A 27055-nucleotide genomic window follows, 5' to 3' on the forward strand; every position below is an offset into this window, starting at 1 on the left:
ATAAGATTTTACCTCACTCCTGTTAGAATAGCTACCATCAAGAACATGAACAACAATAAATGTTGATGAGGATGTGAGAGAAAAAGGAACCCTCATACACTGCTGGTGGGAATGTAAGCTAGTATAACCATTATGGAAAACAGTATGGAGGCTTCTTAAAAAACTAAACATAGATCTGCCATATGATGCAGCAAGGGATATAATTGAAGGAATGTGACTCAGGTTACTTCAGGGGCACCTGTACACTCATGTTTATTGAAGCACTGGTCACAGTAGCTAAGCCACAGAAACAGCCAAGATGCACCACTACTGACAAATGGATTAAGAAAATGTGGTATTTATACATAATGGAATTTTACTCAGTCACAAAGACGAATGAAATTTTGTCATTTACAGGTAAATAGATGGAACTGGAGAACATCATCTTAACTGAAGTTAGGCTCAGAAGGCCAAAAACAATGCAGCAATATTGTGGGATGTTGGTCAGACTATGGGGGATGCTGCACGCAGGAGGGATAGGGCAAGGGAAGGAAACTAAAAACTTTAATGTGGTTGATGTGCTCACTGTACAGGAATGAATACAGAAATCTCAAACTGGCTGGGGCCACTAAGGGAAGAGGACTAGGGAGGAGTAAAGAGGACTAGCAGACATGAACCAAGTGGGGTTGTAATACATATACACATGGAAACACAAGGAAATTCCTTGTGTAGCTATCTGAATCTCAAAGTAGCAAAAACATTAGGTTTCTCTTTTTATCTTTCAAGTTTTTTCTTTCATAAAATTGGAGAACAGGAGGTAAGAACAGGTTCTGCCTGGGGGAAGGGGATGGTTGGCACCTATGGGAGTGGTGAGAGGTGGGGAAAGGGGTAGCAGGATGAATACTGTGCAAATAATGTGTACACATGTATGTAAATGCAAAAATGATACCTGTTGAAAATGTTCCAGGAATCGGGGATGGAATGATGAAGGAGCGTGGTGGAAGAGGGTGGACTCAAATATGTTATAGTTGATACATTGTAAGAATCTTTGTAAATGCTACAATGCACTCCCACCCAGCACAACAATAAAGAGGGGAGAAAGTGCTTTGATTTTACAAGTATGTCAGAAATGCTTGGCTTTGTCCAAACCTGATTAGTGCGTGTGCATTTTAAATAGATGTAAAAGTTTGCGAAAGGTTCAGGATGTTCCTTAGGAAGATAAACCAGGCTTTCTCAACCAGCATTTCTCATCTGAATCACAGAATTTCTCAATTCCCCTACGATGGTACATAACCATAACTGTTCTAGATGCATGGGAAAAAGTTGATTCATTAGACACAAGGGATGCCTTAGGGTATGAGGACTTAATTCCTGTGGAATCCCCACTTGACTATTGCATTGCACAAGAAAGGTGTACACAGAACTTGAATCAGTTTCCTAATTTCGTCATTAGTATACTTACTCATCATGTTTACCTATACTGAATGTTCATGGTGAATCTGTAGAGACTGGAAATACTCTCACAGTTCTGCATCATGTATAGATACAAATTTAGGCAGAAGATGTAAAATGCTGCATCTCTTTCTGCACACATTAATATGACCTTCCTGCATATCCAGGAAAATTGGAATTGTTATGACACAAAATGGTCCTAATTTTCCATTTCTATCAAGTTCTTGATGATTAGCTACATTCAAAGTTCATGTAGGTACACTTATCCTGAACACCCATCCAGAACATCCAGAAAACTCAAGTAAGTATAGCATGCTTTGCCATTTACAATGACATGCATTTTCTCTTGGTATTTCCACAATGACATGATGAACTGATATATGTATTAGTAGACAATTTATTTCACGGATGCACACAATGAAATTTATGGGGATCAAATATCTTCCATAAGATCATGTATTCAGTAAGTGTTGAAACCTGGAGCTAGGAGTCTTGTACCTAACCTACATTCTACTCTATTAAACCAGGGTTTTAAATTTTAAATTTGAAAATTAAGCAGTAGAATTGGATACAAATTTATTTTTAACTCATTTCTTAAATTCTATCATTGATATATTAAAATTATATTGATTTCACTCATATAAATCATCAACAAAAATTTACTTTGTGAAAGAAACAAAATATATAATGTACCAATTTTTTGTAAGATGGACAGGAAAAAAAATCTATTTCTGGTTTATCAGAAGGTCAGTTTCCTTTGACCTTCACACAACAAAACTTCATATTTCTTTTGCAGGAATACAAATTCAGCTTCTCAGGGAAGAGGGGCTCTATGACATCAGCTGTGTTAAGCATGTTGATTTCCTCCAGGGAAGAGGAGGGAGAAAGGAAGCAAAAGACATTGAACAATGACAGAAATTGGAAGACCAGACCAAAGCACTAATGGAAGGAAGGGAGGAGGAGCAGATGGCTTAAGAAGGAGACATGTGGGAATTGGGGGGAAAGGAAGCAATTGGCAACGAGCGGGCTGAATGCCAAACTTGTGAAGGATCTGGCGGACACTGGGGATTTGGATGGGATGTGAGTCAGCTGCTTTTTACCAAAATATCACACCAACAAGGGAAATCAAAGAAACCTGCAAAGACACACAGGATGCAGAAAGGGACTGGAAAAAGTTATTATGTGTTGCATCTTAACAATTCTGCCTCTTCAGCATGGGAAGGGGAAATGTCAAATCATTTTTAAATGTATAACTGAGTTGTTCTCCTAACTTAATTCTTGATACTCAAATGTTAAATTTACTTATAAAAGAATCATACAGATAAAACCTTCCTATCTATTTTTTGGTTGGTTTTTACTTATCTTGCATGGATGTGTTTAACCACTCAAAACAAATCATACAAAAAACAATTCACAAAAACCATCTAGGATTAGTGTGACCTATTGTTCCTCCTTTCTGTTTTTCCAAGACTAGGATTTCCATTGTTAACACCAGGTCAGTGCTGGGCAAATAGGAATGGTTGGTCAACATACCTAAGGCAAAAACCTTAAGAAAGATCTAAAAGTATATCTGTTAGTGATGTTAGAATGTGTGACTTTTCAATTTTCATTTTTTTCAAAAATGGATAAAATTTTAATTCAGTTATGTGGTAAGTAGATGAAATTGAGAAAAACAGTTTCTGTATGGATTACAGCTATGATGGAAATAAATAACACCGAAATTATTTCCCTACTATGTAATTTATTTTTCAAGCAAGTAAAAAAACGTAAGACATGTATATTTTGACATGCTGCTTTGAAGACAGGCAGAAAGAAGAATAAAAAACTAGGGCATAACTTATCTCAAAGAATAATGCAAGATGTTTGTCACAAAGGCTCAGACTGGATAAAAATTCCCAGTATGAGAAAATGAATGACTTTTAAGCCACTGTTTTTAAACACTAAAATGAAATCATCAGAATAAATGACAAAGGTCATTATGAAGAAAACAATTCTGGGATTTCAGATTTGAGTTGGGGCAAATTTTATGATTCATATTACGTTATCTTTTCCTATCTCTTTACCAAGGAATATTCACTCCATTCAGAAATCCAAAATTACAATATAGTTTTTAATGGGATTCTTTAGGTATACATGTTAGCTTTTATTCTGGTTAATCCTATAATTGACCATCTGTATGAATAGTTAGGGCATTTTATAATTTAGGAAAATATCTGTGATGTCTACTTTAAAGTGAATTTAACTTTTTCCTTAATTTTATTTTTTTGATAGAACAAGATATTATTGTTTTAAATCTGGTACCATATTTTCCATTGTTAACATTTTCTTTTTTACACCCTAACAAAATAGCTTGCACTTAAATACAATATTTTATCACTTTTTTATGAAGCTTACATGACTATTGTTGTACATCAAAATGGAAGATTTCAGTCCTCTGATTCATCTCTCTGAGAAAATTTCATTTATTAATAATGTTGGTTATCACAAGTCTCAAAAACATGAAGTTCACCAATCTTATCTATTCTTCCAGTTAAATTATTTCTAACTCTAAATATAATCATGTGTGGAAAAAAAAGAATTCTAGCAACAAATATCACCTAAGGCCTCTTTTATTCTAAAAAATGCATGCCAAAGGAATTTTAAAAGACTCTTTCGTCATTTAGGGGAATAAGAAAATGTTATTTACATATTCCTGGTTTATAATCACCATGGATCTAAAATGTAAAAAGAAATGACTTAAGACTATCAAAAGTACAGGTGCAGCTGTAATTCAATGATATATTTTCCCTTTTTGCAGGGTGTGTCTTTGTTCTCACAGCTGGGAGACATGTACTTTAAATTTTCAAGAAAGAAAGCCACCACATTAAAGAACTCTAGAAATTCCTATAACCAAACTGCAGCAATACGCACGCAATCTTCAATTGTCTTTTATAACGGTATTATGTGCTTTCATCTCCCATTCATCTGTACTCAACACATTTGGAAACGTCCATTGACAACAGAAATGAAAACAATCATTGGAAGACAAACTCAGGAAAGAAGAACCACATAAAATAGCTAATAACCAACATCTCCTAAGAATTCATTTTCAAATTTTGAAAAGAATTGGAAATAAAGTCACGCATTCTGTTTATGATCTAAGTTTTTGTTTTAATTACTCAATTTTAATTTTGCCTGAAGGAAGTAAATAAAACAAAAATGATTTTGATTTAAATAAGAACATTGGTTTTTGAAACAAAACTGCTGATTTCTTTCTATTCATTTCCACAAATATATAAATGTGCTTTTTACCTCTAGTGTTTTATCAGTTCAACAGCCACAATTTATGCAAAACACACAGATGGCCATAGAAATAGCAAAAGTTTCAGATGTTACAACTTCCTGGCATATGGAACATTATTGTGGATCATCATTTTGGCAACATTTAAATGATTTAAAAATTATTGTACATTAATACTTGGCATCATTGCATAGCCATAGTTTAGTATCACTTTAAATAGTTTGATTTCTGGTTGAATGGTTCTTTTATTGCCTGTAAACTGTGCATGGGATAGACAGTATTTCTCAAGACAACCAAAAGCAATGAAGATTCTATAATAAATATTTTGTCATAAACCATAAAATTTTGTCTTAGATCAATATATGGTAGGGCAGAAATTTCTGAAAATATGTGTAAAAATCAAATTTACTATAGTGGTTTTAAACCGTGAACATTGTAAAAAAATTGACATACACACACACCTGGGAATACCCACAAAAATAACATTCAGAATCACCTTTCAAAAGTGAGACTACGATCACTTTTGTTTTCTATCTACCATAAATGTTCTAATATGAAAAGTCCTGTGTACTTTGTGTCCAATTTTGATCTTTCCCATGTGTGCTCAACGAGTGCAGAGATTTTATCCTCCACTATTCTCCCATCCATGGCTACTGTCAGGGACAACTGTGGCTGACCACCAAGCTGTTAAACGCAGTGGTCAATTCTCAGTTTTCATAGTACTCAGTTACTAGCTGCAATTGACTCAGCTATTGCTGCCTCCTTAACACTCTGTGCTTTTCTGCCCTTTGGGTTTTTTCTCTCTTTTCATTAACTGCTTCCTTTCAGTTTCTCTGCTCTTTCTTCTGCCTCTTCTCCCTGAGAGTTAAGTGTTGGATCTCTTTCCCTTTCTATCCATAATCATTCTCTTGGTGATTTCAGTTTCCAATTTTTGAGTAACATGTACATACTGATAAAGTCACATATTCATCAGGATAGGTTATATTACCTGTTGTAAGAAATTCTCAGTGACTTAATACAGCAAACGTTTATTGTTCATTCTCTCTACAAATCCATTGTGGAAAACACAGGTATAAAGTGGAAAGTTCTGCTGCACACAACTCGGGAGCCCAGACTCTCAAAGTGTCCTCCACGCTACACCTGTTCTACTTGGAACCTGTGGTTTCTCTGGCTGCCTGGTGGTAAATAAAGAGCATATCTGAGGCTCCCTCAAGTAGTGACATTTAGTTTTTTAAATTTTCACTCCTAACCTATGAAGTTGAAATAGTCGAATGGTCTGCCAAAGAGCAAAGAATTTAGAATTAGAAATTTATCTTCATAGAAAGAGGGAAGGACCACATAGTAATGAGTACTTGTATATCGACCACAACTTAATTTTTTCTACAGCCTCAACCACAAGTCAGAATTTCTGATTCATATTCCAACTGTCTATTTAACATATACTTGGATATCTTATAAGCATTTTCAAAATTACTGATCCTAAAACTGAGCTCCTGATATTTTCTACCGTACATCTTTTCCTCCTACACTTTACTTTACCAGGACAATCAATAAAAGTAACTCTTGACTTTTTGCTTTTTCTTACAAGGCACACCCAATCTGTTAACAACTTTTGTTGGCTTCCTTTACAGTGTACCCACAATCTAACCATTCCTCATCACCTCTACTCCTAACAGACCAGTCCAAACTACCATTTATCTCTTGTCCGGACTACTGAAAAAACACTCAAATTGGTCTCTGCTTCTGTCATGGCTTCCCTTCAATGGGTTTTTGAAACAGCAGCTTGTAAGTTAAAAAAACAAAACTCTGATCCTTCTCACTTTATTTAGAGGAAAAGTCATTCTATTACAACATATGTCAGGCCCTACGCAATCTGGCTACTGGTTAACCTCTAACACTATCTCTTATAATTCACTCCTTTGCTTACTCTATTCAACCCACAATGACTCTTTAATCTGCAGTAAAAATGTTAAATGTGTACCACCTTGGGTATTACTTTTTTTTTGGTGGTACTGGAATTTGAACTCAGGACTTCATGTTTTTAGTCAGGCAATTTTTTGGTGGTACTGGAATTTGAACTCAGGACTTCATGCTTGCTAGTCAGGCATTCTACCAAGTAAGCCATGCCTCCAGCCCTTTTTGCTTTGGTTATTTTGGAGATAAAGTCTCACTTTTTTGCCCAAGCCAGCCTGGACTGTGATTCTTCTATTTTACATTTCCCATAGTAGTTGAGATGACAAGCATGCACCACCATGCCAGACAATTTCCCACTGAGATGGGATCTTGCAAACTGTTTTACCCAAGTTGACCTGGAACTTCAATCCTTCCTGTCTTAGTTTCCCAAGTAATATGAGCTACCTTGCCCAACTCACCTTAGGGTATTTTAATTTACTATAATTTCTGAAAAAAAAAAAATAAAACCCTTTCTCCAGAGAGCTGTAGACTTTCATTCCTTATTTTTTTCATGTATTTATGTGATCGGCCTATTTATAATTTCAATCCTATCCAAACTTGAATGAAATCCCATGTTATTTTTTTGTAAGAATTATTATAACTTAACAAAAAATATATTATACTTATTCAGTTGGTTTTGTTTTCATATTCATATGTAGAATATAAACTCCACAATAGTACTCACCCACATCATCTTTAAACTGTATTTCCAGGGTTGATAATTCTGTTATTAATTTGTATTAATTACCAATAGCTAATCAAAATGACATGAGGAAAGTCAAAGGTAATAGTGGTTTCAGTATGTTTGAATTAATAAGTCAAGGAAATAAGAATTACAGATAACAGTCATTATCTGTTTAAAGACTATGTCTTTAAAGGTAAAATATTTTTAGTAATGTACAAACCCATAAGGAATCTGTTATCAACTACAAGAGACACATTTGTTCTTATACTCTCTATTCCCATGTGCCCTGACTGCACTTCCCCAAAACAATATTTTCACATATAATTTTCTCTTTGCTGTGTGGCTTTTCAGCACTTCTTAAAACTATACAGTGCTGGATCATCTGCAATCCAATCCCTAGAATTATAAAAATCCCTTGAGACTCATTTTGAATTCAATCACTGTTGGAACAATGCTTGATTTTCTCTTATGGTCCCTAAAATTTTATCTATCATAATCTTCTCTACTTTCTCACTCTTTAATTATCATGTTCATCAGCTAACAAGTTGTTCAGAAATAGTGCAATCATTTATTAAGATTATGTGGTGTATGTTATCTTTATTCTTCAACAACCTTAGCAGTGACATTTTCCTTATGAACATATTTTCGTAGAGAAGCTTAAATCTTGGCCAGTGAATTTACAATGGACAGATATTCGTGTGTGTGGAATAAAGGGAATTAAAAAGGGGAATGTTGTACCATGATGGAATCAATCTGAGCTTGGTTGACTGAGGTGTTTTAGTGAATACCTTACAAGATAGGCTACAAAGAGGTCACAAAGAATCGCTGATGTCAAGAATACAGGAGGATTTTGAAATCCAATAATCTAGACACATAATTTTATATTGTAATGAGGTGAATTCAGCATTAATCATCATTAGGAATGAGATTTTATTTTTAATAAACAGTATGGAACTCTATAGAACAGAAAAGAACTTACAAAGGAGAATTACATTAAAAAAATACTGAAATGACTTATGAAGCCATCTGGAAATGTGCTACATAAGTAATTTTTTATAACAAACAATTTTAACTGAAACACATCAGAATGTTATAAGCCCAGAGTTACAATAATAATAATTAATAAATAATAAAAGTGTTAATTCTAAAACATTAAAGTAGGAATTATATATTTTTACTTTCCTGATCTCTCAACTAAACATCATGCATTTTCTGCACTTATTTTCATGTCCATCCAGGGAGAAATGAACAATATTTATTTTAGATAAAGAACTTAAAAGGAGAGTTAATGCAAGCCTTTATCTAAGAGAATCTCCTTCATTTTTCTCTTTTTCTTTGGTGAAAGTACACACAGTTACACCTGCAGATGTTCTCTACTGTTGAAGTAAATACTCACAGTTATTCTTTCATCTTTATCATCCAGAGAAGACCCATCTTTCTTCCAGGATATGGTTGGTTCAGGATGACCTCGTGGAGGCTGGCATTCCATTACTGCAGGCTCCCCAACTGCCACCATGACATCAGAAGGATTTTGTCTGAAGTCATCCCGAAGTACTGGAAGTACAAGATTAAATCATTATAGTCAGTAGCAAGATATACAATGCTTATCTCTGAACTTTAGCAAAAGAGACATTTATTATAATAAACTACTACTGGTAATTATCATAACACAGCTTTATGGATATATATTTACTTACACACATCTGAAATTTAAAAAAGATATTTGGCCTTGAGCATATATAGGAGGCATAGTTTTATATTCTTCATAGGCCAGCAGGTAAGAGGAATCTGCCACTTAGTGTCTTCACAGTTAGCATTTGGCTGTATTTAACTTACATTTTTTTTCTGTCTGTATTTTCTCACTAGTGTGCTAATGAATATAACTAAATCCTCCTTTTACTTGCATTGCACAACAGGATGATGCTTTCTATAATTAAATAAATTATACACAAAAACAAGCAAAATTATCTGTAAAATATACTTTTAAGCATACATTTAATTGAAAGAGACATTACAGATATCTAACTTAATATGAGAGATAGTCACAATTAAATCCATTATTTTGTGTAATTAATGTGCATTACTAAAATTCTTTAAAGATTATTGTAATTAAAGTTTGTTCATTATAAAAACTTTAGGCATATTTGCAAAATTACCATGTTCAAAATCATTGTGTTTTTCCATCATCACTGAGAGAGGCAAAATGTAACCAGTAATGGTAACATCCTCACTACCAAAAGCATCACCTTTTATTTTCTAAATTGTTGGGGTACTTTTGGTTATATAGTATCTCATTTAATCCTTAAACCTATTTAGAATACTGTTAAGTATTATTAAAGTTGTATTTTAGAGGAGTTAACAATTAATTACTGCAACCTCAACTATACACTAATATGCAACTAACATACTATAAAAAAGATCAGTTGGTTTGTTACTGTAGGAATAGAATGTGTAACATTAACCAAATATGCATTTCAAAAAGAGTTCATAGAGCAAAATTATCCTTAGCATCTTGATAATGGAAAGAGATCATAAGTTTCAGTTATATTTGTTTTTTTTATTGTTGTTTTGGATGGAGATAAACTGTGGCATTTATGAAAGTTCTTAAAATATATCAAATATATCACACTTGAATTTACCTCCTTCACCATTCTCCTTTTAAATCACTGCTCCATATTTGCTAGATATTTACTATTGAACACATTATTCCTACCTCTGTTACCCTACTAAATAGCTACCTCTCCATACAGCTTTTCCTTGATCCTGTGTATAATAAATAATGAACCACATTAGAAACCTATTTAAGATGGTACTTAATATGCTTATTGCTATGGCAAGGGCACAAAAGTGGAGTGATGAACATCACTGACATTTTTAAGTACACAGAGTTGAACACATGATACCACAATTATACACTGGATAGATGTCTTTTCCATTCTGCTGGCATTTCAAATGTTTTAATAGATGAAGCACTACAATGTTAAAACCTCATGCTCAAGCCATTATTTTTTAAATGCTCTTAAAATATGGTTTCCACAACTAAATGAACTCAGAGAGGACTTTAACAAAATCCAAAGTCAACAAAGGAGACTATAAAAAATGAGATATATGAAACAAAGAAGACAACACAAGATATTACAAAGTTGTTAAACAAAAATATGGACAACTTCAGAAAAAAGAATCCAACAGAAATCCTAGAAATAAAAAGTCCTTTTAATTAAATATAAAATACAGTGGAAGGCCACTCCAGCAGACTAGAACATGTGGAAGACAGAACTCAGGGCTCTCAGGGCTTGAACATACATGAGACAGGTATTAAAGAAAACACAGAACTCTTAATCAAATAACTCAAGAGCTGTGAAAGGAATATGCAAGAACTCACAACTCCATCAAAAGACTAAACCTGAGAATCATGGGCATCAAAGAAGAAGAGATGTAAGTCAAACAGATATGTAAAGTATTTAACAAAATAGTAGCAGAAAATTTCCTAAATCTCAAGAAAGAATTGCCCATTCAGGTACAAGAAGTCTCCAAGACACCAAACAAACTTGACCAAGATGGAACGTCTCCATGGTATATTATCATTAAACAACTAGCACAGAGAACATAAAAAGAATTGAATAACATATAAAGGTAAACGCATCTAGATAACAGCAGATTTCTCAAAAAAAACCTTAAAAGCAAGAAGCGCATGGTTTGAGGTATTTTGAGCACTAATAGAAAATAATTTCAGACCTAGGATACTATACCCATTAAAACTATCATTGAAAATTAAAGGAGGAATAAAAGTCACCACTACAGAAGATTAAGCAAGGAATTCTACACACAGAAGATGAAAGCAATCAGAACCTCAAGAGGACGGGAAGTATTAAACCAAGAGAAGAAAAGATAAGTATTCAGAGAGTAGCATTGAATTGGCTGCACAAACTCAAATCCTTTAACAACAAAACGGCAGGAATCACCACATACTTATCAATATTTACACTGAATGTTAATGGACTCACCTCCCCGCCCCCTCCACCCATCAAAAGAAACCCTTTGGCAAACTGGATTAAAAAGGAAGATCTGACAATCTGTTGTTTACAAGAGACCACCTTATTGACAGAAATAAACACTGGCTTAAGGTGAAAGACTGGAATAAGATCTCCCAAACTAATGGCCCCTGAAAACAGGCAAGAGTACTTGTGTCAGACAAAGAAGGCTTCAAACTTACATTGGTCAAATGAGACAAAGAAGATCACTTCATGCTAATAAAAGGAGCAATACGTCAAAGGAAAATACAATTATCAACTTATATGCATCCAATATCACTGCACCCAACTTCAATAAATATACACTTAAGGACTTCAAATCGCATATAGACCCCAACACAGTGGTAGTGGAAGACTTTAATACCTCTCTATCAATCAATATATAGGTCATCCAGACAAACATCAACAAAGAAATCTTAGAAATGAATGATACCATAGATCAAATAGACCTAAAAGATGTTTTCAGAATATTTCACCCTGCAACAGCACAATATACATTCTTATCAGCAGCTTATGGAACTTTCTCCAAAATAGACCACATCTGAAGGCACAAAGCAAGTCTCAACAAACATAAGAAAGTAGAAATAACCCCTTGCATACTATCTGATATCAATGCAATATAACTAGAGTTCAACAACAAAAGCAACAGCAGAAAAAATGTAAACAATTGTAGGCTGAACAACACATTGCTCAATGGTCATAGAATAAATTAAGGGAGAAAAAACAAAGTTCCTGAAATTTAAAGAAAATGAAAACACAACCTAACAGATCCTATGGAATACAGCAAAGGTCATCCTAAGAAGAAAGTTTATAGTCATGAGTGCACATATTAAAAACACAAAAAGATCTCTAATAAATGACCTGATGCTACATCTCAAACTCCTTGAAAAGCAAAAACAAGCTAAACCAAAGCATGCAGAAGTAGAGAAATAATAAAATTAAGGACCAAAATCAGTGAAATTGAGGCCAAAGGAAAAAAATACAGAGAATCAACAAAACAAAAAGCTGGTTCTTTGAAAAAATAAACAACATTGACAAGCCCCTGGCAAATCTTACTAAAATGAAGAGGGAAAAGACCCAAATTAGTAAAACCAGAAATGTAAAAGGAGAGATAACTACAAACACCAAAGAAATCCAGGGAATCATTAGGGAGTACTTTGAGAACCTACATTCAAATAAATAGAAAAATCTAGAAGAAGTGGACAGATTTCTAGATACATATGACCATCCAAAACTGAACCAAGAGGGTATCAATCACCTAAACAGACCTATAACATGCAATGAAATTTAAGCAGCAATAAGGAGTCTCCCAAAAAATAAAAGACAAGGATTCTCTGCTGAATTCTACCTGACCTTTAAGGAATAACTTATACAAACACTCCTTAAACTTTTCCATGAAATAGAAAGGGAAAGAACACTAACTCATTGTATGAAGCTAGTATTACACTCATCCCAAAACTGGACAAGGACATATCCAAAAAGGAGAAATGCAGTTCAATCTCTTTAACAAACATTAATGCAAAAATGCTCAATAAAATAATGGCAAACCGAATCCAACAACATATTAGAAAGGTCATTCACCATGACCAAGTCAGCTTCATCCCAGGGATGCAGGGATGGTTCAACATACTCAAATCATTAACTGTAAAACAGTGCATTAACAAAACAAAGACAAAATTCACTTGATCATCTCAATAGACATAGAAAAAAGCCTTCAATTAGATTCAACACCACCTTACCATGATAAAACCTCTGAGGAAACTAGTAATAGAAGGAATGTACCTAAACATTATAAAGGCTATATAATGGCAAACCGAGAGCCAACATCATACATAATGGGGAAAAACTGAATCTATTTTCCCTAAAGTGAGGAATGAGACAAGGGTGCTCACTCTCCTCACTCCTATTCAACATAGTCCTGGAATTCCTAGCCAGAGCAATAAGAAGAAATGAAAGAATTATGAATAGGTAAAGAAGTAATCAAACTATCCCTATTTACACATGACATGATCTTATACCTTAAAGATCTAAAGAACTCCACCTAAAAACTCCAAGACACCATAAACAGCTTCAGAAAAGTGGAAGGATACAAAACTGACTTGCATAAATCAGTAGTCTTTCTATACACCAACAATGAACAGATTGAGTAAGAATATAGGAAAACAATACCATATACAATAGCCTGAAAAAAAAAATCAAATACCTAGGGATAAACTTAACAAAGGATGTGACTGACCTCTACAATGAAAACTATAAACCACTGAAGAAAGAAATAAAAAAAGACTAGAGAAGGTGGAAAGATCTCTCATGCTCATGGATTGGCAGAATTACATAGTAAAAATGGCTGTACTACCAAGAGTAATCTACATGTTTAATGCAATTCCCATCAAAATCTCAATGACATTCATCACAGAGATTGAAAAATCTACCCTCAAGTTCATTTGGAAACACAAAAGTCTGTGAGTAGCCAAGACAATACTGAGCAAAGACATCAATGCTGGAGGTTTCATAATACCTGACTTCAAACTATACTACAGAGCCATAGCAATAAAAACAGAATGGTACTAGCACAAAAATAGATAGGAAGACAAGTGGAACACAATAAAGAACCTGGATATGAATCTATGCAGCTACGTTCACCTAAGTTTTGATAAAGGTGGCAAAACATATGTTGGAGAAAAGACAGCCTCTTCAACAAATATTGCTGGAAAAGCTGGTTACCTTTCTGCAGAAAATTGAAACTAGATCCATGCCCGTCACCCTATACTAGAATCAACTCAAGGTGGATTAAGGACTTTTGTATCAGACCTGAAACCTTGAATCTAGTGTAGGAAAGAGCAGGAAATACTTGGAAGCAATAGGCATAAGCAAGAACTTCTCTGTAGAACTCCAGCAGCCTAGCAACTAACAGAAAGGAATGACAAGTGAGACTACATGAAATTAAAAACCTTCTGCACAACAAAAGAAATGGTCTCTAAATTGAAGAGGCCACTCACATAATGAGAAAAAATCTTTGCTAGCTATATATCAAACAAGCAACTGATAACCAGAATATTCAGGGAGCTCAAAAAACTAAACTTCAAAAAAAAAAAATCGATGATCCAGTAAAATGAACTGAACAGAACTTTTTCCAAGGAAGAAGTCCAAATGGCTAAAAAACACATGATAAAATGCTCACCACCCATGGCCACAGAAATGCAAATCAAAACCATGCTAAGAATCGACCTTACTCCTGTTAGAATAGCTACCATCAAGAACACAACAACAACAAATGTTGGTGAGGATGTGGGGAGAAAAAGGAACCCTCATGCACTGCTGGTGGGAATGCAAGCTAGTTACAACCACTTTGGAAAACAATATGGAGGCTTCTTAAAAAACTAAGCACAGATCTCCCATATGATTCAGTAATACTACTCCTAGGGATATACCCAAAGGAATGCCACTCAGGATATTACAAAGACACCTGCACACCCATATTTATTGCAGCACTATTCATAATAGCCAAGCTATGAAAACAGCCAGAATGCCCACTACTGATGAATGGATTAAGAAAATGTGGTATTTTTATCAGACAAAGGACTGATAACCAGAATATACAGGCAACTCAAAAACCTAAACTCTTCTAAAATCAATGAACCAACTAAGAAATGGGCAACTGAACTAAAAAGAACTTTCTCAAAACAAGAAATTCAAATGTCCAAAAAACACATGAAAAAATACTCACCATCTCTAGCCATAAAGGAAATGCAAATCAAAACCACACTAAGATTCCACCTCACCCTTGGTAGGTAGTGGGGATAAATGGCCCAAACAATGTATGCACATAGGAATAAATGAATAAAAAAAAGAAAAGAAAACGTGATATTTATACATAATGGAATTTTACTCAGTCACAAAGAATTTTGTCACTTGCAGGTAAATAGATGGAACTGGAGAACATCACCTTAAGCAAAGTTAGTCAGGCTCAGAAGGCCAAAAATCACATGTTCTCCCTCATATGTGGATTATAGACCTAAAACAAATGCAGTAATATTATGGGACATGAATCACACTAAAGGGATACCAAGGAAGGGAAAGATACAGCAAGGGAAGGAAACCAAAAACTTGAATGTGGTTGATGTGCTCTCTGTACAGGAATGAATATAGATATCTTAAACTGGCCTGGGTCACCATGGGAAGGGGGCTAGGGAGGAGTAAAGAGGACTTGTAGAGATGAAAAAATTGGGGTTGTAATATATGCATGGAAACAAAATAAGGAAACTCCCTGTGTAGTTATTTTTATCTCAAAGTAGCAAAAACACCTTGTTTTTCTTATTATCTTTTATGTTTTTTTGTCATACAAAATTGGAGAACAGGAGCATGGACAGGTTCTGCCCAGAGGTGGGAGGGGGGGTTGGCACTGGAAAGTGGGGAGAGGTGAGGAGCTAATAATGTGTACACATGTAAGTAAATGCACAAATTTACCTGTTGAAACTGCCTCAAGAATTGGAGGGGAATGAAACAGAACAGCAGAGGGTGTGAATTCAAGTATGGTATGATTGATACATTTTAAATACTCCAATGTACCCCGACCCAGCACACCAATAATAAAAAAAAATTGGTTTCCAAACTTAAAATGTATAACTTTATATTTTCTCTTTCAATTTTTTTCTCTTCCTTCCTATGTGAGAATGAAGTACAGGCATACATCTGAGTAAACCAGTAGCATCCTCTCAAAACTCTATTTTTTACTCTGTTACTGAGACAGCTTGGACACAATATGACTACGGTAACATGGACAATATTGCTTCAAACAGGAGTCTTGCTTCCTTATCTTTGGAAATAATAGTGAAAGGAAACATGACTACACCAAACTGTTATAATTCTAACTTTGTAATACACAGATATAAAGGTAAAACTTCTTGAATTGGAAACTCTGTCTACTGTTACCACATAGTAAATGATTTAGATTATTATTAGGTATTAAGAAAGTGCCACAAACCAAATGTAGAGTGTCTAGAAAAGTCAAATGAATTGACCTTAATAAGCCTTGCATGCCTGTGCTGGATCACATTAATCTATGAAAACATCTCTGAAAAGTTTTAACACCCCTGAAACACCAAAAGTAAAATATTTTTCAAATAAAAGTAAATAACTTGTACAATTTTTCTATGAAGTAGGTTTAAACTGACCTGGCAATATTATATCTTATTTACAAATTAAGATCATATCTCAATAAACCAATGAATAATAAAATGTCTTGAAATAATATCAAAGGTTTAAGAGAGATAAATCCAGCTATGTTTCCATTTATTACGTTATTTGGGCTTTTACAATGTATAATGAAAAGCTAACAAAATGTGACCCGCTAAAGATTATTATTTAGATAATGCTCATGTAATTATTATTGCAGCTGTAAAACATAAAAATCTAGTAGTGCCCATGGCTAAGGGCAATTCTTCCCAAAACTAAGAATTAAATATTTTTTCTGTTCTACAAAAGCAGTATTTCTTCCTTACATCAGTCCAGAGCATTTCCTATTGAGAAAATATATGTGCCACATAAAACAATATGACTTTTAATTAAATTGGACCATTTCCTGAATTCATTGTGTATTTAAGTCATTAAAAATCAAATTTGAATCATTGGCAGCATCTTGGCAGAAAATAATTGGCATCTATATATACTGCAATATACAGACCTTTTTGAAAAATTTTCCTTTTTTCCTCTCCTCTCTCTCTCTCTCTCTAGATATAGTTATATCTATCTATCTATCTATCTATCTATCTATCTATCTATATCTATCTATCTATCTATCTATACACATTGGTGTTCCTGATTTTTCAAATCTGGAAGCATATTTTCCAAACAAAGTTTAACATTAGTTTTAAAAGAGCAAATAACATGTATAGTGTATTCCAGGAGACATTACTTTAAAAAGGTATTGAACCACAGGTTACCCTAATATTACAAGCATATCATACATATTTCACCCACATTTTACATAGTTTTATTTTAGTTGTTCAGATTGGTATATATAATTCGGCTCACATATTTTTATGTTTTTTACTTTGTTAACTAAGAGGAAGTTTCACCAAATCTTTTATAATCTCCTGGTGTTTTTTTTTAATTGGTTAACTACAGTTAATCCTTTAAAACAAAATAAAGCACACAGTCATTTGTTTAATATAATTCTCAAAAGAAGTGAACATGTTTTCAGAAAAGAAAAAAATTCAGTGATGAACCTGGAAATATTGAGAAAACAGGAGGCAAAGCAAAAAAAAAAATTAAAAAACAGAAACTTTTTCAAGGATGATGAAGGCTTTAGTATTTGTAAAGCACACTGTAGCAACACTTTAAGAAAGTTTTAGAACTGAAAGAAACAACATTTTACATCAGGCAGGAGTCTGATAATATCTTACCCTTCCCATAACCAGAGGCAATGAGTCCCAAGAAAATTGTCACTATGTATTTTATTTGTCTGAAAAGACCAGAAAAAAACACAGGCATACTGATTTCCACAGCAATGTCCTTGCTTTGATGACCATGTCATCATTGTCCTATTAGATGCAATTCCCTATCTGAACCACTGTATGTCCACCAATTTCACACTATTTTTGTAGAACGCATGACTTAGTTGACTGTACATTCATGTACTGCAGTTTCCTAACAGTCCAATCTTTGTAGGCGTAAATTAATTTTGTTGCCTAATCACGTGATGAACCTCTATGAACTATAATGTTTTCAGCTTCATGAATTGTAGAACCTCAGTGCAATTGGATAGCATATGGTCCAACCTTTTTTGTTGTTGTTGTTGAAGTTAATAAATTAAGACTTTTCAGGGGGAGAGGAGAATGCTATAAAAGTAATAAAAATGATAAAGTTAGCAAAATAATGTTAATGTTAGCAATGGAAGATGTGTAATGAATGTTTACTGTGTAAGAAACCATACTAAGTATCAACTTATTTACTCCGTATAAACAAACTATGTCAGAGTGAATTCATAAGTTTCATGAGACAAATGAGGCCAAACTAGAACTCAGATCTCAAGCCATAAAGGATGCTTCTTTACCAAGTTATCTTATTTTAAGAGTGTTTACAAGTCTAAATACAAAAGGATCATGGCATCATTAATATTTCAACCTCTTTGTAATGGAACTGAGGCTCAATGAGCAATTTCCTGTCAAACAGTTATTTGGCTATCTTTTAATACTCTGTATTCTGTATTTTCTTAAAAACTTTTCCATGCTTGGAAGAGACATTTCACATTTTCATAGCATATTGAAAAACCAGAATTCATATTCAGAACACATATGATGTGGTAGTTCTTATCAATGTTTGTTCTTTTATTTCCACTACAAAATGACTGAACGGGCTGTATAACAACAAGAATTTTAATTAAACATGTACATTTTAATTATAAGCAAGTGTCTTGGGAAAACAAAAGAATGATAATATGTAGTCCTGGGATCTATTTGTTCTGTTACTTTTCATTTTGTCAATGAAATCCTGCAGCAAAGAGTAAATGCAAACAAAACAAGAGTATATGCAAAAAATCAACAAGACCCTTAAAAAGTAGAATGTATTAAAGAAGAAAACAAATGGAGTGTATTTCTAAAGGCAACACCTTTATAGATGCTGAGTAGTACTAGTCTCTGTTGCAATGTATCATTTCAGTTCTTTTCAGTATTATTAAGCACTTACGTAGTCTTTAATTCTGAGTAGAAAATACATGACTCACTTTTACGACATTTTTAGTTCTCTTGTGATGTTCTCTTTACATGTTGATGTAAAGAAATTTTATTTCATTTCCAAATAACTGTCATTCTTTTATTTAACACATCTGTATTGAGCACATCTTTTTTTGTGTCTGGCAGCTATGTTATAACTCTTGTATCTTTCTAGCAGTGATGTAGATATAAAATACAAGGCCTATCAAGAAACAATCTTACTGTATACCTTGTCAAGCAAGGATAATGCAATAGGATTTCACTGTGGGTTGTACTGCATTAACATAGATTTTAGGAGCTGCATAAGAAGATACAGGTCTATCTAAACTACTTACAATCCTACTTTTCAGCTCATACCAGTACACAGAAGAGCAAAGTGTTATTTGGAAGAAAAAAGTATTCAAAATGCCTTAAAATTTTTAAATAAATTTCAAAATCCAAACTATTACAAAACATTCCAACAAGAGGATGAATGTACAGAAAGATAATCCATTGAAACTGGAAATAAATGGAACACGTGAAATAATATTCCATCAAATATTATTCATCTTACACCTGAATCTCCTAAGGCTAAAGAATTGATTTTTTAGTTGATGCATGAAAACATCAATTCTGCATAATGTTACAATTTAATAATAACTTTCTATTTCTTCTTTTTTGTTGTTGTTGTGGGGCTGGGGTTTGAACTCAGAGTATTGGTATTACAGTGCCCTACCAGTTGAGCCATACCTTCAGTGCATTTTTCTCTGGTTATTTTTGAAGATGGGATCTTGTGAACTATTGAACCATGATCCTCCTGATCTCAGTCTCCTAAACAGTTAGGATTACAGGCATGAGCCACTAGCACCTGGCTTAACTATTTCTTAAAGAATATATATATATATATATTTACTTTTTAAAATTTGACACTGAATATATCTCTGAATATTCTTCAACAATTATGTCATCTTCTACAAGTGTATTTAATAGCATGCTACTTTATTTTTAAACTTAAAATTATACTTTGGTTAAGACCCTGGAAGAAAATATTCTGGGAGAAGCCTTTCTTTTCTTAACTGTTAGAGCGTTTTAAGATTTCTTATGTTCTGTGCTAGGATGGTAGTACTTTTTATTCAAAAATTTTAAAATCTGAAAGTCATATAGTCCTGACAGATGTCAAACATCAGTCAACTTTAGGGAACAATGAGTACAAACCATTGGAAATCAAAGGCTATTGCCTGAATAAAAGTAATTCATGACAATTTGTTTATTTCTTTAAGTAAGGTATATGGAGGAGGAACAAGTTAACAGAGTTGCATATTCTTGCATTCCACTGGGCTGCAGCAATGGGGACATGTCGTCTCTCTCCCCACTCCAGGTTCTGGGGATCAAATTCAAGGTCTTGCACATAGTAGGCAAATGTTCTGCACCTCCAGCTCCATCCCTGGTCTTCTAATGGTAAGCTTACTACATTGGGCCCTGATTTAAACCATATTTCCATTTTGCAAAAGCACAGACACCATAATGATACCTCCTGCCTTGTGGTATATGATACTCCCTAGTGTTTATTACCATGGCACTAAGTAAAACAAAAGGTAAGTCTGGCATGCTGGATTTAAGTCAAAATCTGTAATGCATTCCTTACAAAAGTACATATTAACATTTAAATAGTTAATATTTAGCAGACTTGAAAGTCTGAGGGGTCATTAAAGAAATGTACCATCAAAGTAAGTCAAATAGCTAAAATTGTATGTTCTTCCTTAAAGATGTCAGTAACTTACTAGATGGTTGGATTTTAGACACTTGAATATAAATTATGTGAAATAGATTTATTAATGAAAAATGCAGCACTTATAAAACACAATTTTATATATTTATTTTATGTGTAGACATGTATGAGTTGGAGAAAAGAAGTCAGGAATTTCAGATTCACAACAAATCCTTCTACTGTTCTCTGATTGTAACAGGTATATTCACAATGAGTCAGTTATTTCCACACAAAATGGAGTTGTGCACTGTATCTTGATAGCAATATTATGAAAGCTAATTATTTAATGTTTATACAGGACTTGCCATTTTTATGGTGCATTACATCTGCAAAGAAGTATTACTATTAGTCACTATGTAAGGAATAGCCAAATTTCTCAGCTGCCTGTACAAATGGAAAGGAGGACAAAGAATACCATTGATGAGGGTCTCTAAGTGCTAGAGCAAAAGTCACACTCAAAAGTAGCTTGGCAGGGTTAAAAAAACACAGACAAAGTGAGTACATCTGAGCTATAGGACCCTGATTAGAGTGAGACAGGCAAGCATTCTTTCTTTTATTAATTCAGCTTTATATTTGGTGCCCTGCACTTAGAGAGTCCTCAAACAAAAGGATATACTTCTGCACTTATTGCCTGGCTCTCTGTACAAGATCCATGAGTACAAGGATTTTATCTTCACCACCACCATATCTCCAGTGCCAAGATACAGTATGCATTCAGTGACTGTTTACAATACAGTCACTGAATATAAATATTTCATATTTAGGTATTAAATATGAAATGCTGGGTTAAATTTCCTTCTGTCCTTTGCTCATGATACTTGAGGTACTGGGGAGTAGAAAGGTAATATTCAAAAAACACACTCTTACATGTGCAAATACAAATGTGACACGTGCCAGGAAGCAAAATGGTAGGATCCCTTGTAGAAGAAAAATAGACATACTTTACATTGGAGGTAAAGGAACACCAAGGAAGTAACAGACTGAAATCTGAAAAATGAATAAAATGTATCCCACTCCATTACAGAAAGAGGAAATAATTAGGTTGAGAGGAATATTGGCACACTAAGGTATGAGGGAGAGCCTACGAGTTTTTGGTCTTCTGAGTCTGGCTAACCACACTCAGAATGATGTCCTCCAGTTCCATCCATTTACTTGCAAATGATAAGATTTCATTTTTCTTCGTGGCTGAGTAAAATTCCACTGTGTATAAATACCACATTTTCTTGATCTATTCGTCAGTAGTGGGGTATCTTGGTTGTTTCCATAACTTGGCTATTGTGAATAGCGCTGCAATAAACATGGGTGTGCAGGTGTCTCTGGAGTAACCTGTGTCACATTCCCTCGGTATATCCCCAGGAGTAGGATTGCTGGATCGTATGGCAGGTCTATGTTCAGATTTTTAAGAAGCCTCCAAATTTTTTTCCACAGTGGTTGCGCCAGCTTGCATCCCCACCAGCAGTGTACAAGAGTTCCTTTTTCTCCACATCCTTGCCAACACCTGTTGTTGGTGGAGTTTTTGATGATGACTATTCTAACAGGGGTGAGGTGGAATCTTAGTGTGGTTTTGATTTGCATTTCCTTTATGGCTAGTGATGGTGAGCATTTCTTCATGTGTTTTTTGGCCATTTGAATTTCTCCTTTTGAGAAAGTTCTATTTAGTTCAGTTGCTCATTTCTTAATTGTTTCATTGACTTTGGGAAACTTTAGTTTCTTAAGTTCCCTGTATATTCTGGTTATCAGTCCTTTGTCTGTTGTATAGCTAGCAAATATTTTCTCCCACTCTGTGGGTGGACTCTTCAGTATAGAGACCATTTCTTTTGTTGTGCAGAAGCTTTTTAATTTTATGAAGTCCCATTTGTCCATTCTTTCTCTTAGTTGCTGAGCTGCTGGGGTTCTATTGAGGAAGTCCTTGCCTATACCTATTAGTTCCAGAGTGTTTCCTGCTCCTTCCTGTACTAATTTCAGAGTTTCATGGATCCCCAAATTCTTAAGGATTTTGTGATTTATTCATTCATTCCTTCATTCCTTCAATAAAAGCATGTAGAAGGCATTATGCTTAATGGAGATGGTGAACAAGACAAAAAAGACATGGTTTCTGCTTTCAGGTGGTGTTTCAGATTCTCTGTGTGTGTTTGTATGTTTGAGAGACAAATTTGTTCAATTGAAACTACTCAAGTTTAATATGCAAAACAGATAATATGCAATGGGTGCTGACCAGAGAAATCCAGATCTACTGTCTTTAAGAAAAGGTTCTAAAGTCACTAGTAAGAAGCAGTTACAACAAAGTGACATGATAAGATTGGGATTTGGCCTGAATTATGTGGGACACTACAACCTGAACTTTTAAGACTAACCTCGACTGGCCTGCTAAGAGATAATCCAAAACTGAGTTTGTCTCCATGGTGATTAATAAGAGAACTCTATTTCTGTGCTATTTCAATATATACCCAGGGCACAAAATACTCTCAATTTAAATGAAAAGTGGAATGTCATTCTAAATAATATTTTAAAATAAGCCTATACTGTTATAACTTATAAAATCGTAAGTCTACATAACCTAAGTACAATCTCTCTCACTTCAACTCCCACCTCCAAATGTCAATGAGGACCCAAAGTGAGATTATGGAAGGGCTCCAGTTTGTACTATGAGTTACTAGACTATGAGTTATAGGATTAGATCCCAGCAACAACTGCTTTCATATTTTATTTTTGTTGGGACTTACAAATTGTTAAAACTAAATGACTAATTTTAATTTCTAATTAAAATACTTGCTAAGAAACAAAGGTGGTCTTTAAAAAAAACTAAAACAAAATAGCACACACACACAGTGTTTCTTTATCCTCTAAAGGGATAAAAGGAGTTTTCAAATTTTATTAGAGGATGGGGGGAATGTCTAACGGTAATAGTCTCAAGGGAGAACAATCCTCACAGTTTAAATGATCTTGTTAAAACCTCACTAGCAATTGTGAAAAACCAGAGAAAATAGCTACTGGATTTAAAAAAAAATCTCACCAATGTATCACTGTGCAGCATAATTAAGGTTGCCAATTATAGCATTTCCTCTTAAAACTCAAAGGAATATTTCAATGATAAAAAAGTGCAAATCTCAATAGCACATAAGACACATTGTCTAACCCAAAAGGTCTTTAATTGGTGACAATCTGCCCTAAACCACTGTTGCCATTCCCAAACATAACAACTTTCAGATCTGTTCACTCCTTGTATCTTCCCCTATCACAGGCTGTCTAAGGCTTCAAAACAATAATGCCAAGTACCTAACAGGGCTTTCAATCTCCTAGGCCCATAACAAGCGTGCAATTGTGTGCTATGTGGACTGCCTTTTCCTAACAAACTGCACAGCCCTTGGGAGAGTCCAGTCAGCCTTCAGCTCTTTGGCAGGCGAGGTTGAAGATCTCCTTTTGCTGAATGCTGGAATCATTCTAACAAGCCCTGACTAAAGGTACTGGGCATTAAATTAGTAGAAAAGCAAATCATTTCATAAATCATACTAAATGATGCTATCTTTAGTGACAACTGTTTTATGCAACATATAACTCATGAAGTATGAGAAAAAAAGAAAAAAATATTGAACAGGATAACTCAATAAAAACACATAAAAGGCTATCAAAGTTAAAATCTCAAATTAGGAATAATCCTTAAATGTTATTTGTGTGTGTGTGTGTGTGTGTGTGTGTGTGTGTGTGTGTGTTTTGTCAGTTAATGGAAGTATTGTTCCAACAGAGGGAAATTCTATGCTATAAAAAGTACATACTCAACAACTCCTCACCTACACCTCAATGTCAGTCTCAGGTGATTTTACTAAATATAAAACACTTGCAATTAATAATGGAGGAGGTTGAATCATAACCTCAAGACTGCAGCCAGCCTCTGAGACAATAATAAGCAACTCTGGTTCTTTCTCTACTGTGTCTGTCTCATACAGAAGAGAGGCTCAGGGGTGTGTGATACATTTGAGATTCAGCACCACTGGTAACCCACTGCCATGGCAGAGGAAGGCCTTGCTGCAAAAGTGGTGAGGGATGTTCATGCTGAAGACCATGTCATCCACAATGGCCTGTGAGGTGAACTTGTCAAAGCCTGAGACAAGCAACAAGCACGTCTTTGTGTTTGCATCCAAATGTGCAGAGTCTATGTGTCAAGCTGGTTGGAAGTCTTTTGTAGTATTAATACGAACTCAAACTAATTAAGGCTGGTACAAGATACCAGAGGAATGAGCAGGCCTCTGTAAGACTGACGCAGGGACAACTCTGGAAAGGGGTTGCAATCACTTATTTCAGATATGTGGGAGTTAAGGACGAAGGTAGAGCCACTCAAGCCTACAATGCCATCAAGGACTACTTCACATACAAGAAGTGAACAGAAGAAAACCATGACTCTCAAAAGAAATGAGAGGGGAAGAGGAGAGAGAGAGAGAGAGAGAGAGAGAGAGAGAGAGAGAGAGAGAGAGAGAAAGAAGAAAACTCTGATCAAAGTTGCCTCCCACAAAAAGATTCTAATTTATAACATATCATAAACACTGTGTTTAAAAAAAAAAACTGTCCTGTGACTCTTTTAAATGCATCCAATTAACCTATAAAGACCATTGTGGTTTGATGTTCACCCTTACTCATTTAAGTATACAGTTGGACTTTTATACCTCCAGGTTTTGTATCCACAAATTCAACCAACTGCAGAATGAAAATATTCAGAAAAAAACTGCATTTGGACTCAATGTATACAAACATTTTTTCCTTATCATACTCCCCAAACAATTGAGCATGAAAATAATTACATGAAATTGTATGGCAGTTACATTACATTGTAGTGGGTACCATAGTAATCTTGAGATGACTTAAAGTTTACTGGAGACACGTGTAGGTTATATGAAAACGCTATGCCACATTATACAAAGGACTTAAACATCTGTGGGTTTTGGTGCTTGTGGGGGGCAAGGACGCATTTTTTTCCCATGAATACTGAGACAACTACACAAATGCATATTCCTTTAAAGTTGTAAATTTTACCTTGCTCAGTTTTCTGTCTAAACTTTTATTTCTATACCAATTGCTAACTAAATTTTTTTCTCATGCAAAATGCTTTTATGTGAGGACTTGCTATTCTTTTGTATTGATCATCCTATTTCAGTTCTCTGGTACACTGAGGAACTGTGAAATGTTTCTGTTTGCTGCTCTGGATGCTTTTACACCTCTGAAAAAACGTATCACAGAAAAACGAGGAAAGAACAAGCCTTTTGATTATAAAAAAGAAGTGAAAATAATCAAAGTTAAGATAGGGAAAGGAACATCCTTAGCAGGGACAATTCCAGGCAAATTAATACATGGACAGTGAGAACCAGGAAATGTAATTACCACACTTGCAATCTATAGGCACTCTGATCTCCACCACTGCCCTAAAATAAGGCCACACCACTACCAATCTAGCCAGCAACTTTCAAGACATTGGCAACTCATATCGTAAAGGTGTAGCATGTACAGGATCGCACAAAGTAACAATTAACTTCTTCAAACAAAACTGTGGTTGCATTTCATAAATTTGAGCTGATGCTTCTATGTGGCATATATTTATTTATCTATTTATTTAGATAGTACTAGGGTTTGAACCCAGGGTCCAGTGCTTGTTAAGCAATCAAACTCTGCCACTTGAGCCATGCCCTGAGTCTTCTTTTTTACACGTGTGGTAATTTACAAAAAACAAACAAAAAAACAAAAAAACCACAAGCCACATTAAGTTTAAAGCACCAAGGCAAAAAATGAACAGAAGCTCCTAATTTTAGTAATATTATATCCCCTTCACTCCCCTACAAAACATAGCCATGAGATGAGATTTTTTTATTTTACATACAGAAAGTGTACATACTTAAGATGCTCTGTCCCTTGGCGGGGGAGGGGAGAGGAAAGGCAAGAGAATTGACATTGAGCCTCTCTGTATCACAAATGTAGAAATATGCAGCTTTTTCTCAATGAAATTCTGGTTGGATGGGCAGGTGGGGAGGAGAATCTTATTCTCTAAATATCCCCTTTGCCAGATTAGCTTCTCATAAGTTAAACCCTAGGAGCATCCAACTCACAACATCCCCAAAAGGCCAGCCCTTTTCTGATTTTCATCCCTTGGTTTATCAGGGAGGAAAACCTGCCTCTTTGAGAACAGTATATGTGGGGGGGGGGGGGGTCACATCCCAGAAAGCACATTTTCTCCTA

The 27055-nt window shown here is 34.7% G+C and overlaps 1 protein-coding gene across 8 annotated transcripts in view; it reads right to left on the reverse strand.

Moving 5' to 3' along the window:
* The window catches only part of Robo1 (roundabout guidance receptor 1), a 1075667-nt gene that overhangs the window by 126300 nt on the left and 922312 nt on the right, over nucleotides 1-27055 (reverse strand). For 7 of the 8 annotated variants that reach the window (XM_074072928.1, XM_074072923.1, XM_074072927.1 and 4 more), the window contains one exon: nucleotides 8746-8903. In XM_074072928.1, the coding sequence (XP_073929029.1) occupies nucleotides 8746-8903 (158 nt within the window). Of the gene's footprint in view, nucleotides 1-8745; nucleotides 8904-9046; nucleotides 9233-27055 lie in introns of those variants that run through there. The other variant, XM_074072929.1, reaches the window with a different exon arrangement.

This window comes from Castor canadensis, chromosome 5 (genome assembly GCF_047511655.1).
Source record: "Castor canadensis chromosome 5, mCasCan1.hap1v2, whole genome shotgun sequence".
In the NCBI taxonomy this organism is placed as follows: domain Eukaryota; kingdom Metazoa; phylum Chordata; class Mammalia; order Rodentia; family Castoridae; genus Castor; species Castor canadensis.